Source organism: Melanostigma gelatinosum (assembly GCF_949748355.1).
Source record: "Melanostigma gelatinosum genome assembly, chromosome: 14".
In the NCBI taxonomy this organism is placed as follows: Eukaryota; Metazoa; Chordata; class Actinopteri; order Perciformes; family Zoarcidae; genus Melanostigma; species Melanostigma gelatinosum.
In genome coordinates this window covers 10,855,199-10,873,093 of record NC_136647.1, presented here as the reverse complement: position 1 = coordinate 10,873,093, position 17,895 = coordinate 10,855,199, and the positions used below count along the sequence as shown (strand labels likewise).

The 17,895-nt window shown below is 41.3% G+C and overlaps 1 protein-coding gene across 1 annotated transcript; it reads right to left on the bottom strand.

The window, feature by feature from the left end:
* Positions 1–468: 468 nt before the first annotated feature.
* grm5a (glutamate receptor, metabotropic 5a) lies at positions 469–17,456 on the bottom strand (the record flags this gene model as incomplete). The annotated part of the gene is made up of 17 exons (XM_079283453.1): positions 469–1,354; positions 2,340–2,509; positions 2,633–2,815; positions 2,992–3,117; positions 3,225–3,383; positions 4,050–4,236; positions 4,420–4,537; positions 5,224–5,350; positions 6,565–6,733; positions 7,564–7,688; positions 7,773–7,894; positions 8,017–8,252; positions 13,173–13,422; positions 15,312–15,426; positions 15,987–16,248; positions 16,998–17,131; positions 17,229–17,456. 17 exons carry the CDS (start codon positions 17,454–17,456, stop codon positions 469–471), a joined length of 3,597 nt encoding a protein of 1,198 aa, XP_079139579.1.
* Between the last annotated feature and the right edge of the window lie 439 nt (positions 17,457–17,895).

Genomic DNA, 17,895 nt, shown 5'->3' with positions numbered 1-17,895 from the left:
CATTTTGGCATAATACAAATAAACACTGAACATGAATATTTGGTAAATGTCCCCACTTAAGATTGAAAACCATTATATAATGAAATAAAAATGCAAAAGGCAATTTTACATATGTTTTCTCAGCTCATCTCAGTATTTTCTTTGGGATTTGAAAAAAGTCAGGTACCTGTGTCAAGCATCTAAAACGCCCATACGTGTGTTTCAGTTTGTTCCTCACTTGGAGACAAACAATGAAGCACTGACATTGCTCAGCTTAATTTCAGCATTTAGAATCTGCAGTCTCGCTCCAATGTGTGAGTGAATTCATCCCAATCCGAAAATTTAATAAAAAAAAACAGCTTAAATATTCAGAATATCCATATATAGAAAGGCATCCAAGAGTCTGGTCCGGTCTGAAGCATTTTCTTCAGCAATAAATACTCCATATAGAGTAAAAACAAGGAGAAAAAATGTGTAGCGAGAGCAGGTTTAGAGAGAGGAGGAGCTCTGGCAGTAGTGTCTCAGCAGCAGCTGGTCATACTCGGCCTCAGAGTCTGGAGACAGCGAGGGTGGTGAGCTGCCGCTGGAGCTCAGAGATGAGTCTCTAAACGGGGAGGGAGGCGTCAGAGAGACCAGCTCCTCCATATCCTTGGCTCGCCTGCTACTCACGCAAGTCCCGGCCAGGTGCTCATAAATCTTACCTGCTGGTCGATTCTCGCAGAGATTGGAGACGACCGCGACCTCGGCATATGTGGTGACAGTGGAGGCGGCCTGCCTGCTTCTGGATGTGAGGTACTGAGGTGGGCAGGGGGCGGCATCTGCAGCTGCAGGCAGAGCGGTGGTAGGTGAGGTGTTGGCGGGGACTCCCCCTGGCAGCATCATGGTGTTCAGCTCGCTGATGTTGGCAGTGAAACGATTAACCACACAGCTGATTTGGTCCATGATAGTGGTGCCCTGAGCCTGGCCACCAATCATCCCTATTCCGATGTCACCAACGCCTATGACACTAATGTCCTCACAGTCCACCATACCAACACCCTGGCTGTTGTCCCCACCTCTTCTCCTAACCCCAGCTGGGTTCTCAGTCTCGTAGGTGGGTAATGCCTGTCCATCCTCTCCATCGTCTCCTCCCTGGAAACCCCTTGACGATGGAGAGGGGGAGCAGCTGAAGGGCTGAGACACCTGTTGCTCTTCAAACTGCTCTTTGACACCTGTACCCGCAGGTGCATCTCCTCCTTTAGAGAAAGGCTTGATGATGGCTGTCTGGTTCGTCTCGACTACCTCCTTTTTCTTGACATGGAATGACATCCTCTTCCATATGTTTGGTCTGTAGCTGTGCTCATTCTGCGCCCATGTCACCGATTTCCCATTGGAACTGCAAAACACATGAAAGAGATAAGAATAGTTTACATTTGATGAAAGATTATGCTAAATATGACAGATTAATCGTGTGATACTGCATATAAGACATCATGTACTGTATATTACTTTCATACCAGGGTAGCTTTTTTCATGTTCTGCTTCTTTCTACCATTTCTACCATCCCCCGTTCTATCTGTTGCTGTCTGAGTAATTTTACATCTCCCTCCATTTTGGTTTTTATCTTCCCTAGAAAGAGAAATCCTTAAAGGCAGTGTGTCACCTCTGGGAAAACTTAACCCAAATGAGGTTGCCTTTTCTCAGCTCAGGGAGCAGTTTTTCTTGGCACATCCAGCCTGTTGGAGTGGATTCAGCTCTGATTTCCCAAAGACAGTTTAAGAAGGAACAGGGATCGTCGTTTTCATGGAAATGTCTCAGCAGAGTTTTAATCTGTATACATGGACTCATTTGACAGAAACACCTTAAATATAGGGGTGCCAGTTTAGTAGTTTAGATTGTGGGTACTAGTTTCTCTGCCATGTCACTACACACCTGCAGCTTTTCCCTCTCAGCACCCTCTTGCTGGACCATCCTTTTGGACCCTAGACCATTACTGAAAAAAGTCCTGAGATGAGGTAAAATGCTGAGTGATTGCAATGCAAACCATGGTTTTGCCGGTATTTTTATAGTGTGATTTTTAATAACTCATCCAATTTAATGGAGTGCCTGAGGCAAAAACTAATAATATAATTCATAGGATGTTGACTCTCTGAGAACAATCTTTTGCCACATTTTATATAGTTACCAATGGCAGAAAAAGAAGAAGGTGACATTATACAAATACTGGCGACATGCAGGAGAAAACATAATTTAAGAGCTTCAAAATGCAGCATATGTAACATACAATATACACTCTTTTTCTATAGAAAGTTAATGGAAATTCTTCTTTAAGCAACTGAGCAAAGGTTTTCATTGCTTAATACCCACTCAGGTCCCCATACCTGATGTTGTCCTGCACAGAACCACGGCGTCGAAACATGTTGGCCATGCTGCTGGAGGATTTGCCAGTCTTGGTCGTTTTCTTGGCATCACCTACATGCATGCGCACCACTGTGGATGTTGTAAAAGCACTCCGGACATTTTTCTCAGGCTTGGCAAGCATGATGTACACCTGAACACAAAAATGAATGTCAAAAAAAACTATTAGCATTAAAAATGCAAAAGAAAGATTGACAATGAGTTTCATGTGAAGTTTTTCTTTGTGATTCTGAGAATTTGAGTTTCCATTTCTTACCTTTGGGACAAACATGCAACAGAGAGCCACTGTGGCACTGAGGCTGACACTAAAGCACATGGTTATGATCTTGTAGTTAGAGCCAAAGTAAATAGGAACAAAGGCCAGCCAGATGATGCACGTGGTGTACATGGTAAAGGCAATGTACTTGGCCTCGTTAAAATTAGCCGGAACATTTCGAGTCTGAAGGAGAAAAGGAAGAAAGGACATTTTAAAGCAGTTTAAATTGAAGTAGAATCAACAGGATACAAGGGGAAGAAAAATGAGAAAAGGTCTGAGTGCAAACAAAGAACATTATGAGCCTGATAGAGAAAGTACAATGGGAAGGCCTGTGTGCTATTAACTGCTGTATGAGGTACCTTGAAGGCGTAGAAGGTGCAGCTCAGGATCAGCAGGCCATTGTAGCCCAGCGGCGCCACCACCCCCAGAGTGGTCAGATTGCAGATCAAGTGCACCTCACGGATACTGGGGTAGTCATAGATCACCTTAGAGAAGAGAATGGGAGCGGTCACTGTAGCTGTATAAGTAAATGTAATTGAACATCCCCCACACTGTAAAACACACACACACACACACACACTCGCACACAAACCTCTGGTGGCTCTATGATAAAAAGTGCCACAATAATCCCAAGCTGCAGCAGTATGAGTAGGAAGGCGATGACCAATTGTGCGCAGGTGGACATAAAGCGCGGTTTCTTGGTGCAGATCTTCTTCTTGCTGCCTGCCAAGATCGTCGCTATACGGTTGGTCTGGATCAAAAATAGATCAAATGGTTATGCAGGCTTGACTTACATCTAATGTGGATAAAATAAAATCGCGTGTGATTCATAACTATAATCCCCTTTTCAGTTTCCAGATCTTAAACATCAACCTCTGCCCACACACAGATACAATTCTTACCTCCCTTACAACTGTCCAACTTCCAATCTCTGGAAGTAGCTATGTTACTCCTGCACTTATCCTTAGATGCCCTTCTATTAATGCTAAAAAATAACAAAAAACTTTGGATTGCGATAGCGGACACGTTGTATGATCAAATGTGTCAGTTTGCAACATCATAGACGTCTCTCTCCTTTACCGAAGCCTCCAACTTATATTGTATACTCTAACTGCATGTTCCTCCTTCTGGTCCTCCACCTCTGTTGACTTCTGAACCTTCTGTTCAAGTGTATGCATCTTAAATCTTGAAGCCATTTAATTGAATCTTTGATTTGAGGCTGTCAAGATAACGTTTTACGGTCTGGAATAGTTTGATACGCTGTAGAGTTCAATAGAACGATCTAAATCGGCTCAGGGTGCTACCTTTGGGCTTTAACTCACAAGGTTTGACAGAAAGTGAATCATGATACTAACTTGTACGACGTACACTGGGTTTGTTCCTCTACTTCATGGCAGCAAAACAGAAAAGAAAGTACCTTGGTGACCAGCGCGGAGTAGCTCATGGCAGGGGACAGGCCGATTCCCAGCCGCTGGAGGTAGCAGTAGACTATGTGGGGCTTGGCGATAAGGCTGAAGGTGCACAGATAGCCCAGACATATTCCAACCAGGATGATGTAGCAGAGCTCACGACTGGATGACTTGACCACTGGAGTGTCCCAAAATCTACAGATGGATCAAATGATATCTAGGTTGACAAAATGAAAAGGCAGCTGGAGCAGTAAAGGTGTTACTTTTTAACCCATTACTGCGTTGGTTCATGTTAGTGCGGTTGAAGTTGGATACATTTTGACACATTGATTTTTACTGTGTATGTACATGAATAGTAAAGCTGTAGGATTCAATTACTTGACGAAGACAGAAGTAACAAAAAGTGTTGCCATAAGGCCCAGGCAGGAGAAGACCACTGCAGCAATGGGCTCTGGATCCCCCCAACGCACATACTGCACAGGGATTGGCTCACAACCTGCAGGATACAGAGAGATCATGGCAGCAAGAAAGGAAGACACAGACGCGTTTGATTTGTCTAAAAGAGTGATAGTATAAGGACGTTTGTTCATGTATTTGTATGTAACAGCTTCAGAGCTTATAGTGAAAGCAGCAAAAGAGATTCACTCACACTGCACTGTTTACTGTGAACAACAACTAAGTTGTTATGTGTAAAATATTCAGTTTATGATGCAGTGGTGATGAGAGTTGTGAAAGATGAAAGAGATCTGTAAAGGAGAGATGAGGGATCATAAAGGGACAGATCAGAGGGACGACAGGTCAAGCACACAGCTTTTCTCCTCAAGAGGAGCCACATGAAAACTGTCTCGATGTGTTTTATAAATCTACAGAGGAACAGGATTTGTAAACAACAATTTTTGTTTAAAATTTGTTACAACAGGGTGAGGAAAGGGTTTCAAATTGTTTTTGACTTTGGAGTTGCAGCCAAATCCCAAAAGTATTTGTGTTAAGATAAGATTAAATAAGTCCTTTATTAATTCTTTATTAGTCCCGCAGTGTTGATTTCTGTGTCAGGATGTTTGCCAGTTTGTGGCAGGGGATCTTGAGTGCACCATGAGTGCATGACCCAAATTCAGGGCTCTGCTGGTCTGTTTGGAAATCTTGTATGTGCAAGTAACAGACACACAAACAAAGTGTATTTACCAGTGAGGTCATCAGTGGGCCAGAAGCCGAGGACGCAGGCTCGACAAGTGTACTCATCAAACACAAACTCGTTCTCCTTGCAGGGGGTGCAAGTCCAACAGCAGCTCACCTCTCCTTTACGGATCACCTGGACACGCATACATACACACACACACACACACACACACACACACACACACACACACACACACACACACACGCACCAGTATGAGAAGGGCGGAAAGGTCTAAAAGCCCCAATGGCATTTTTATGGAGCTAATCTTACACTCTGACTGCCCGAAGGGCAGGGAAATGAGGATTTATCCGTCAGGGGATCAAAGGAAGAAAAAGTAGTAAGAAAATGTATCCTCATGAATAAAAAAAACCCGTCTCGTTGTCTTATCAGCCCTTCAGCTGGGGAGAGAGGCGGCATGGTGGGTCAGTGGTTCATGCTTTCACTTGCAGAAAGTTCTGGGTTCATATCTCTGAGTGGAACTTGCATGTTTGCCTGGGGTTCCCTTGGGTGCTCCAGTCTCCTCTCACAGTCTAAAGACATGGAGGTCAGGAGATCTGGTATACTGCTCCTGAGTGTGAACATTGTTACTGTAGTTCTGTGATAGGATTCTGGGACAGGCTTCATGGACGGGTAAAAAGGAATAGTTTAGTGAGCAGAACTCTGAGAGAATGTGTGAGGTATTTTCTCTTTAGAGAAATGCATTGCCGATGTGATAGGAGGATGTGTAAAACTCAGCACAGGTCAGAGAGAGACAAGCAGTTGGTAGACTGCAAAGCTAGGAACGTGGGCTGTGGTGTAAGGTATGAAGGTGTGAACAAGCAGATCTTCTTCAAAGCATTTGTCTGGAGTTTTGAATTCCCTACAAGCTGCCACATTATCTGGGAGTCAGTGTAGAGTGTGTAGGAAGGGTTTAATGTTAGAGACTTTTTGGGATAATTAAGAGGAGACAGACTGCATTGTTCTCCATGATTTGGAGAAGCTGCAGGGAGTTACAGAAACCCAGATGGGACATGATTAAAGCTTGAACAAAGAGCTTTGCTGAGTCCCTGATGAGGTGTTGGAGGATGTGATTGGATTGATTTTGCAGATTGCAAAGCTGTGGTCGCCAGCTATGGCTGCTGTGTGGGTCTTTTCTTCAGTAGCATTATTATACTGTGTGTTCTCTGGTCTACAGTGAATATTGCTTGAAGAGGTTGATACATACTCTGCTGCACGTGTGCAAATAAAAGGTAGATACAGTTACCGCATTTGTAGTTACTTAATACAAATGTGTTGACATTTTAAGAAATTTTTAAACCAAAAATCTTTCTCGACAATATCAAACTGTGTGTTGGAGTGGTGCATACCTTGATCTGTGCCTTCTGGCAGGGGTCAGAGCAGACTGACTGGATGATGTCACTGTTGTTACTCCAGATCTCCTCATCGTTCATCTTTAGGCCACCCTGATCCCAGCTTCCCACATGGATGTAAGAGTACTCATCCTCGCCTGTGCGCTTGAAGTTCATGATTTCATACCTGAGGCACATATATTGTGACCATGAAACAGCAAGATATATTTGTATATAAATTAGTGCTGGGCAAGTTAACGCGTTCATTTCGCGTTAACGCATTCATTAATTGACGCCGACAATTATTTTATCCCCGCGTTAACGCATTTTTAAAATTTATTATAATTCTTTTTTATTTTTATTGAAAGACAAGAGACAATACATATACATAATAACAAGAGGATGACAAGAACAGTGGGATAAAACATCCTATCGTCAGTAATTTTAGTGCACCTATATGCTGAAATTCACGGTAAACGCATTTAAATGGCACAGATCGGGAGCGAGGGAAGGACTTTGAAACTTAGCGGAAAGATTAACGTGAGACAACATCCGGTTTCTTCAGACGAGCATCCGGTTTTCAGAATAAGATGCCAACAAAGTATGAATTATATTCACATTAAGTGAACTCTGAGAGATGCTACATGTTACTTGTATCTCGTGAACCAAATGTTATTGCCCTTTTGTTCATATAGCAGTACTTTCAAAATAAAAATGCGCAATACACTACTTTTGAATTCATCGTTGAACTTTGCCATAACAATGCGAGTAATCGCAAGTAATCGCGATTAATCGCAAAAAATCCATTCGATATATATATATATACACACACACACATACATACATATTTATATTAGTGCTGTATATATATATTAGTGCTATATATATACATATATATACATATATATACATATATATACATATATATATATATATATATATATATATATATATATATATATAACATTTATTTCTACTTCTTCATTTCCCTCTTTCCTTCCCCAACATAGTCCTTACCTGCCAGGTGAGTCTCCACTCTGGTCAAAGTGGATGGCCTCCCCAGAAACACCAGTAAAGTTGGTTCTCATCAGGAATTCCAGCAGCTTGCGGCCATCAATGGGTCGCATGATCTCACACAAACCCTGCCATCAGGGGAGGAGCAAACACGGTCAATACTGTCAAGCCCAATGTGAGAGCATAAATGTGCACATCGTTCATCATGGTACCTTATATCCTGGACAGAGGGATTGCTGCATAGCGTGCAGACCGTAAGCCATTGAATAGATGGCATTGATGACGAAGCCCATCTTGGTGTCTTGGGCGTACTGATGGCGCAGAGACTCTCTCCCTGTGGAGAACAGAGACCTGCTCATAAGAACAAACCCAGTCACTGTAATCTAAACTGATGTTGAAACATTTAGGGATGTGAATACAGTGAGGGAGGTGTGTGGAACATGATGTTGTACTAACAGGTGCAGGTGCGGTTGTACATGCTGCTCTCCTGCGGATGCCCCCTCAACCTGCACTGGAAGCGATGTTGCCAGAACTCGGGGAACCAGGGGTTTCTCAGGTTGGCGTCAGGCTTCAGGTTCAGGTAATAATCGTCGAACCAGGTCACGTATGCCGACTTTAACTTTATCGTGATGCCACCAGCTGCCTCCCTCTGGTAGCCATCTGTCACATCAGACCTGTCTGCCCAGCCATCACTGGACAGGAGGGGGAGAAAGAGGGACACAGACAAGGTACAGCACGTTGTCAACTAGAATAAAGATCGGTCTACAAGACTTTATTTTTTAATCAGTTTTTTTTCTTTTTTCTTTCCATCCAAAATTTTTTTCTCAACGGCTATTGATTACATTTTGTAATTCAAATGCTGAGATATATAGTAAATGCATACATGCCAATAATAAAACAGCACATTTTTTTGAATAGAAAATCTTTGTTATTGTTACACAGAAACCAGTCATTTACATATACAGCGCATTGAGTACCATTTTGGCATCTTGCTAACTTTTGCTCAGTATTGCAACCCACACCAATATTTGACGGTTGATTCAGCACCGTCACCTCAGCAAGACTTGACTCAGGAAAAGTTGTTATTATCTGTTATCTGTTAAGGAACCAGTAAACCTAATGCAAGTAATTTAAAGGCAGACATTCTATTGTCCATTACAAGGGAGACCTCTCGGTAACATCTGTCCTCATATTTCACACTAAAATACATTGCAGCATTCGGATTATGACGTTGATGCTGAAGAATAGCTCCAACCATAACCAACGCTATAGTTACGTACTGGGGTTCTTCTATACTTAGCCTTGAACCTGGTTCACAATTACACCGTAAGAAACTGGTTCCATCAACAGAGGAATAGCAGGGTGGCTGACATCTTGAAATAGCCCATCTCAGTATTCCAAGATGCACATCTTACAGAAATACCCATCATTAGCTCATATTAAACAAGTTGAGGCGAAATATCTCAGAAATCAAGGATTTAACAAAATAGAGGATTAGGGCACAACAGGTTATGTAGTCTATGACGTTTTAATAAAGAGGTCCATGATGCATTTTCAATGTAGCCTGCTGTAAAAAGCTTTAGTTAGTGCCTGTGGTTATAGTTTGTGCCAGTGTTACACAGATTGAGAGAGACAGGTGGTGCGTCGCAAAATGAACCCAATGAATGGTCTGCAGAGAGTTATAGTAAAATGAAATATGTATTGTGATGACTCAGATGTACCAACACAAGACTCACTGGGTGATAAAAATAAAAAGTATTTGCTCACACATCCAAGTTTGAAGAATTTGTCTTTTTAAAAGTATGTTCATGTGCAAAGATGACTTGAAATAAAGGGTTGATGGTGCTGGCAGGACTTGGCCATGCCATTTTGTGTTGTATTGTTTTATATGTACATATTTTTGTCAGCAAAGTTTGTGTCCATTAATAAGATCTCTATGGGCTCATTAGCTGTGTCTCCAAATTCATCGAGACACAATAAGGAGCATACTGACTTTAACAACCCCTGGAGCGCTGCATTGCAGAAACATGCGATTGTGAACCAATCTGCAGAGCATATATTGATTTATAACTTGGAAATATTATGTAAAGGATTAATTATTTGTTTCATTCTAAAGGCAGTTTGGTACAACACCTTCTTGCTATAATTACAAAAAATACCTGATGCTCAATGAACTACACCAGACATACATCATCAGACTGCAGCCTTTGCAAACCCATCTGATCTGTTATTTATTCCAAAACACTGTGGGCTTGGGCTAAAAAAGCTGTCTTGTCAGTGAACTGAATAGGTTTCTACTCGGTCTGTTATCATTCCTCCCACTAGACGCTTGTCTACGATCAACAAAGACAGAGGGCTGATGATTACACCTCCACACACGTGCATTAATGGGAACACTCATACCTCGCTGACACAAATAAATGCACCCATCTCCTTCGAACTGGCAAGAAAAGCAAAATAAGTCATTTTTGAAACTGCGCTAACCAAGCTCGAGTTATACAACAGTAGTGTGGGTGTTTTTTTTTTTTTATGATGCCTGGTTCTCTAGGTGAGGTAGGAGATCATTTCATAACACATCCTTAGAGAAGCGAGCACAGACATGGTACACTGGTATAAAAAGGACAGGAATGGAAATGAAAAGCATGGATGGCTTTGACTCTGGATAGTTTGAATCACTCTTGAACGAGAGCTCTGAAACCCACACAGCGACCTTGGAGGGCAATATGCTGCATGCAGCGTGTTGCTACACCACCTACAAGCTTGAAGACACACAAGTGTGCGCTCACACATACACACACTTACTCTTACACGTTGTGCTATTTTTTCACCGCTTACAACATAATACTGGTCAGCTCTCCGGCCGTATCTTTTCTGAGTGGATACTTTGCATTGTAGTGGTACAAACTTGAAGCTGGAAATGGGTCCATTTCTAAAATTAAACTGAACAAGATGAAGTGAATTTTTTCGTATAGTACGTCAAAAAAATGCCATCAAAAAGCCTTGGTATAGTATGTCATGAAAAACATAGTCATAGTATCGTTTAACGTCATAACGGCAGTCAAAACATTTTACAAGGCAAAATAACTGTAGGTAACAGTAGCCTATGGGCCGTCAGAAAATGCTAAAAGAAGCACATATGACTCGAAGCAACCAACACTTATAAGACTTTCTTCTCAAAATATTACAACGTTTTCATTGTTCCTGCCCTAAAACTGCGTCATTGAAAAGGATCAATGGAATCAGGATCAATGGAGATTATTTGGAAATGAATCAGCTGATATGTGGATCGGTATGGATAAGAGTAAAGCATAATAAAGTTCCCCCTGCTTCCTCAAATTGATAGAAAATGCCCAATTGATGAATTTAAAAAGATTTGAAACATTTTAGCAAGACACACCCAATATGTGATACATGGATTAAACTCTAATTAATAATGTTTATATGATTAAAACAGTTTCTACTTTGATATGAAATGTTCGAAATTGTGCGAATTTGTTTTGAGTACAAGATGATTTTGCGGCAATAAACTAGGGAGTCGCACCAAATGTATCAGAAGATGAAGAGTGTACAGCCATGCTAACGGATCTTTGAGGCCGTACTTAGGCTCAGTGGTGAGCTACATGCTGACAATGACAATGCTAACATACTGATGCTCACCATCTTAGTTAAGCATGTTAGCAGCATGCAAACATTTGCTAATTAGCGGACACAAAATACAGCTGAGGGTGATGGGAATGTAATTAGCTTTGCAGGTATGTGCAATTAAGTTAAAAGTGTCCAGTACATGTACAAACAAATCTCAAACATCAAATATTGAAACTGAATTGGTTACACTGAATCATCATCATCGTTGAAGAGAAATCGGTAGCTGTTGGCAGTGGACAGCTTTGCTTAGTTTACAGTCAGTAACTACCGGTACAAACCTTTGAGCTGAACTCAACTGAACAGGATTTAAATCAGCAAAGTGCTTCGCGATTTACACCTCTTGACATACAGTGTGTCAAAAAAACGTATTGGAGCAGTTTGAATTTTTGACCTAATGGTAGGGCTTGATGAAAAGCTAAGGAATCACCAAAGTTACTCAAATTCATCTTGAGTGCGACATAAATTTGTGTCAAATTGAATGGCACTATACCCTATAGTTGGGCAGATTTCGCCATTGATTTCTGTCCAAACTATCTAAAGACAGACAGTGGCTTGGATCCAACGGTTCAAAATTGGCTTAAGCAGTGCTGGCTACAAAACAGCAAATAATAATGACCTGCTCCTTCAGTCTCTGTCTTTCTATAAATAGAAGTATGAATGCACTGCACACGCACGCACAAAGACCTGGTGACAAATCCTCCAGGCTAACATCAAAAGGATAGCTTGCGAGGGCAACACTAACAACAAGAATGGTAGTGGAGGCAACAAAGTGAGGTCAGAAACATGATGCTGAAGGACAGAATAGGACACACACACAGTGCATGCTCATATAAGATCTTATCAAAAGTGACACAATTTGCCACCTTAACAGTACATCTCGTATCAAATCACCAACAAAACACAACAGCAAGGAGAAAAATCTTAACAAGTTAACTATGATTTTTAAATGAAGAGCAGATGCCACCTGTCTGGACGCTCTGGTAATATGGATCAGAGAACATGATGTTTTGCAATATGTAGTTCAAGGTTGTTTTATGTTTCCTGCTGTTGGATTTGAGCGACAGCCTACATATGTGGCTCCTAATGAGGGAACGCATTTTTAGAACACGAGGGACAAGACTGAGCTGGAGAGCTAACCCTTAAAATAAAACACGTTATTCTCGGAGAGAGTGAAACCTCCCACTAAATCAACCCCTTCTTTCATGCGCATGTTTCTTCCCCTTGTGTTTCTAATTGCACATTGTCTCTCCTGCATCGCATGCACAGTCGTCAACATGTGTTCTGCCAAAATGAACCGATGAATGAACCATTTGAAGTTGTAATATATCCCTAAAAGAAAATTGGAAAACCATCACTGCCTCATCTATTCGTGTGTCTATTCAGGTGGCCTCTTTTAATAAGAAATCCCTGATATGATGACTTTATTTGACTCCCAGCTCTAGCTCTTTTCTGTTGTCCTTTTTGTGACAATGAACATAACAATATTATACTATTTAATATTGATTCATGATTATTTTACTGCATTTCTCTATCTGGATTGTAGAGCTAAAGGATGATATGGAAAGGATGATAGCAACAAGTGCATCGATACGGACCGAATAAAAAAGGTACGGTGAAATACCGAATCAAATTTAGATAAACATACATTAGTATATTACTAGTGTGATTCAAGTCTGTGTCACAGTGTCATGTAATCACAAAAAAAGTTCATTAAAAATACCTTGACCATCCCAGACCACCATGAAGTTGATGGATGCGATGAAGATGATACTAAGAATGATGATGAGAGGACAAAGATGGCCCCAGTGGAAACAAACACATCTTGTCTGATGATGCTGGACATGAAAAGAGTCTGGATTGGAAATGAACACAAAAAAACCCCCTGAAATACAAAAACTCATTTCTTTTAGCCTCTAATTGAAGCAAAAACACGTCATAAATTCGACATAGTACAATTCTCCACTCACCTTCCAACCAGCAGAAACTCTCCCACCAGACGCTGTCGTCTCATGGCCATCAATATGCCTCGGACCGTCATGCCCTCACAAAAACAGGCCACAACCCTGGCTTTGGGCAAGTGGGCTCGTAGCTTCTGCAGTAGCTTATCAAAGCTCTGTTCCCCAGCGTTGCTGTATATCTTATCAGAGTGGGCAATGCAGATCCCCTCCTTTGCTGCCATGTATTTAAATGCTTCCATACCACTCTCACCATAATTACCTATGGAAGGGAATACATGAAAGTAATTCACTGCACACACAAAATCTGGGATTTGTTACCCAATTAAAGCAATCAAACCAGATGATGGCAGTTGCTTTTTTTTATTTGTTTGCATTATCAAAAAATCATCTACATCTGTACTATATTATACTATACTTATCTTGTTTGTTTATGTGCTCCTCACTCTTTCACTCTGGCACAAATGCTCTCATGCGATGTTGTGAGACACACACACAGGTGCACGCAAACACAGGGTACACGCTCAAATACACTGGTGTAATGCCAGCACAACACTTGGAATCGAGTAAATTTGTCCCCATTGTGGCAGCTGTCAGGGGTTACAGTCTCCTGTTTTTGCTGGAAATGAGGTCATCTACTTGCTGTTGCTAAGCAAGTGTACTATCACTCTGGGCATGACACTGTTTGAGGCGTCCTTCTCATTAATACTACGAATGCGTTTTACTCCCATATGCGCCATGCCTCCTTGAGGGGTAACATCTTTTTTTTTGTTTAACTGTATTCTCACCTCGATTCAACTCTCTGTTAATATGGCTGATGATGTTGCCATTTCTGTTTGAACTATAATTTAGTTTTCTTCTTTGATATGTCTTTCCTTTCTAGATCTAGGCCTTTCTGAACCTGCTATGCGATCAATAACAAGTTTGTTGTCTACAGGTATCGGCAAAATGTAATACAAAATAAGATGAGCAGTACAGTTTGATAGCCACAACCATAACACTGGGGATTCTAGGAAGATAGTCTGCATCATAAACATGAAAACGAGGGCTTTTCTTACAATGAGAGCTACTTATGACGTGAGGTTTGATCCTGAAAGAGAATATTTGGCATGCAAAACACTTTTTTTTTTAAAATCCTTCTCTGCAACAGTTTGGTATCTATATGGAATAAACCGGAATGATCCAGTCAGGATTTAGCACTCATTCCTATCAAGTGGGATTTATTTCATAAACATATGGCCTTGAGACATGAATGGATTCAAAAAGAAGCTATAAATTGAGCGAATTCGGAGCGTATGAAATATTTGGGTGTTTGATATTGAGAATGATGCCAATATGATGCATTTGGTTTCTGAATAGTTGGGATTAGTGATTCAAGGGCTGGATCTTTTGAATTTGTGATAACCCTGCGTGTTGATATTGCCTAGACGTCTACAGCAGGGGGTGGGGTTGCTTTAGGGTGAGAAGTGGTGATCAGCCTTTATCTGCCCTACAATTTATCATATTCACTTGTGGTGACAAAAAAAAGAAAATGACGGTGTGATCATCCATCACACCGTGAGGACAACAATAGAGATGCAACTTTATCCGCCTCTCTTCACATGTTTTTTTCTCTCTTAAAGCTTCTATACTTTTCACTGAATCAAAAAGTAACATATAGATGGAACAGAAAAATGTAATAAAATGCAAATCTGATAATAAGTAACTGTTGTGAGACTGTGATCAGTGGCTTAAGCCTGACTGAAATCAGTGGACAGAGCACCATGATAACCATGAGTTCAAAGCCCTCAGCAGATGTTCCCTGGGAGGCTTTGCCAATGATGAACAGGATTACAGAAAATATATAATCACAGCTAATTTCACATGGATTTCTTATTCATCCCATAGATATAATGGCTTCCACTGTACAGTAGAAACAACGAGTAGCATATGCGTGGCACTGCCTTGCACATACATTGTTTTTCCATTTTCCATAGAGATTATTATAAGCTTCGCATTGTATAAAACTACAAAAGATTGAACAGATGCAACTGATAAACAGGCAGCTCATGAGTGTAAACATCATACATGTTATTTAACAATGATGGAATAGGGAGATGAAAGGAGAATGCCAAATGTAAGGAGGTAACACACATGCATGCACTGTCTCACCCTCTGTGTGTATTGCGGACACGAAGCTCCAGTTGTATTTCTTGACAATGTCCACCATGGCTTTGGCCTGTTGCATATCTGATGGCACCACCCTCATGAAATATTTAAACAGGCTCTGTTGGAAGGAGTTTACATGTTCACAAGTCTGGCAGTATTCTTGACAGCATGTCGACCAGCATGCATCCATAATAAACCCGATCACAAACCCCGTTCCATTTTATCGTCCATCGACTTCCAGATGATGTTTAGAGCAAAGGACAACAGCGATGTTTTAGCAGGACACTGCATACAAATCTGGTATACACATCCTGTCTAATTTTACATTCTTTAATATATTCTATCTGGCCTTCAATCACCAGCTTTCCTTCTATTACGATGTGAAAATCGTCCTTGAGATAGGCGAGGAAATATCTGCTTGTGTTGTTGTCATGGCTACATTGTCTTCATCATACGACATGGTTGCAAGTCAGGTTACTTTGTAAAGTCTACACTGAACTTAGAAATGTAAAAAGCAGACTTAAAGTCTCTTCAAGATGATTTCCATCAAACCTCTAACCAGTAACTGCCGAGAAAGAATACAAATATCAACGTTTGATATGTTTTGCTTGTAATTCAATGTGAAGGTTTGAAGTTTTCTCAGACTTTGATGTGATTGTTTTTGTTAATTGATCTTACCTTGTCACTGAGATCCATGCTGGTGGCTGAGTAAGCGATCTGTGGGATGTTGAAAAGCTGGAGGAGATTTTGCACCTGGATGGCCACAGAGCTGGATCCTGGTCCAATCAGTCCCACAATGGGCTTCTTCGACTGCAGCAACATGCTCCCTGCCTCGGCAGTACACCTGCCCTGGCTCTCCTCCTCTTCGTTGAACACTAGTGTGTCCCGGATGAACTCAATGCTCTGCTCCAGCGCCACTGCAGAGTGCCAGCATGAGTCCCTGGTATAGACAGATGGAGTTCAATGTTGTTTAGGCAAGCAGACTGGGAATATGAAGATCGCTTGGAGAAGCCAGTTGGATGCTTTTTAAGAACACAGTCTGCACCTCATGCTTTATAAATACAAAAAATCTATTTTTAGAGCAGTGAGAAATCTGTAATCCAAAGTTCAGCCAAAGCTAATATGAGCTTTCAGCAGTCTGAGTCAGTCAAATCAATCCTCCAAATCTGTTTTAGTACAAATTTGTCTTTTTTTGTTTCCTCACTGAGATGCAGTGGTGAGATACTTCCTGGTATCACATGTAAGTCAACATCAAATCAACCATCAATCAGCCTCTTATTGGTTTCAGCTGGACTTTAAAATGATTGTTGTGCTGTGGATTCAGTCCCTCATTTTTTACAGTTGCGCTTGGACGGGTTCACTTCACTGCCCTTATGGGGAAGAGGAATGATTGAGGCAACTAACTCCTTCAACATTCATATGACATTTGAGTGGTGTGGTACCTTTAATTTGAAAATATCTTCACCTGTCCTTTGAATTGAATTAAGGCAATATCTCCAACCTGTTGACTTTTTGTTAGAGTTGTATGCCAAGCTTCTGTGTATTATCCCACTCCTTGTGTGATGGCCTCTCTCTCAGACAAATGTATCACAATTCTTCATTTTGTCAACACTTGGTCCTCTCATAATTCAACAGTATAGGTCCTCAACAACAACAACAACATCAGAATGTTTGTGTCTGGTTCCTGACCTGATCTCGCAGCCCAGGGTGATATTCGGGAGAATAGCGGGGTCTGCGTTGATTCGATCCAGAGTGTGCAGCATGGCTTCCACTCTCTGGATCCCATACTGCTCACGCACCGCACCACACTTTCGCTCATGGACCTGAACAAAGTTTTACACAACTGAGATCACTAACATGTATCCCATATGCACAGGTGGAGACAATGAGCACATACACAGAAACACACAGAGCATGTACCTTGTCTGCAGATGGTTGGTGGTGGACGGAGAACAGAGCTCCTATGATGATGTCACCAGGGATGTGTGTCAAAACCCTTCGCTCAGTGTTCTGCGCATTGACCCCACCCTGCTCTTTCAGGCCCAGCCAGCTCAGATCAGCTCCCAGTAACACACTCACTGCTACCAGCCTCACATATAACCCTAGTCTTTTTCCCATCCCTGTGTTCCTCCTTGCACCTCCTGTCATCCTCTGTCCTCTTAGAGCTGACGTTCAGATGAATGTGCTGTCTTTGGCATGGTGCTTGTAGTGCCTATAGGGTAAAGGTTGGATTCCTGAAGAAAATCATCGGGATTGGTAGTAATTGAGCTCAGTATGTAGACAAGTGTAAATGTTTGTTGAAACAGATAATACACCAAGATTTTTTTGAACAGACTTACTTAGTCGAGGCGCACATGTATTTTAAAGGAACGGTTCCATGTAAGAAATTTGGTTGAAGGAAAATAGTTCCAACAAGAAACACCTCACATCAAGGTCTGTGGATCATTTTGATTAAAACCACGTCATGATTTCTGGAAATAGACACTGCTGTGGAGTTTTTCAAATGTATATATATATATATTTTTTTTTTTGGTGGTCCAAAAGCCGAGTGCCATGTTGTTCCATTATATTTGAGAAAGGTCAGACA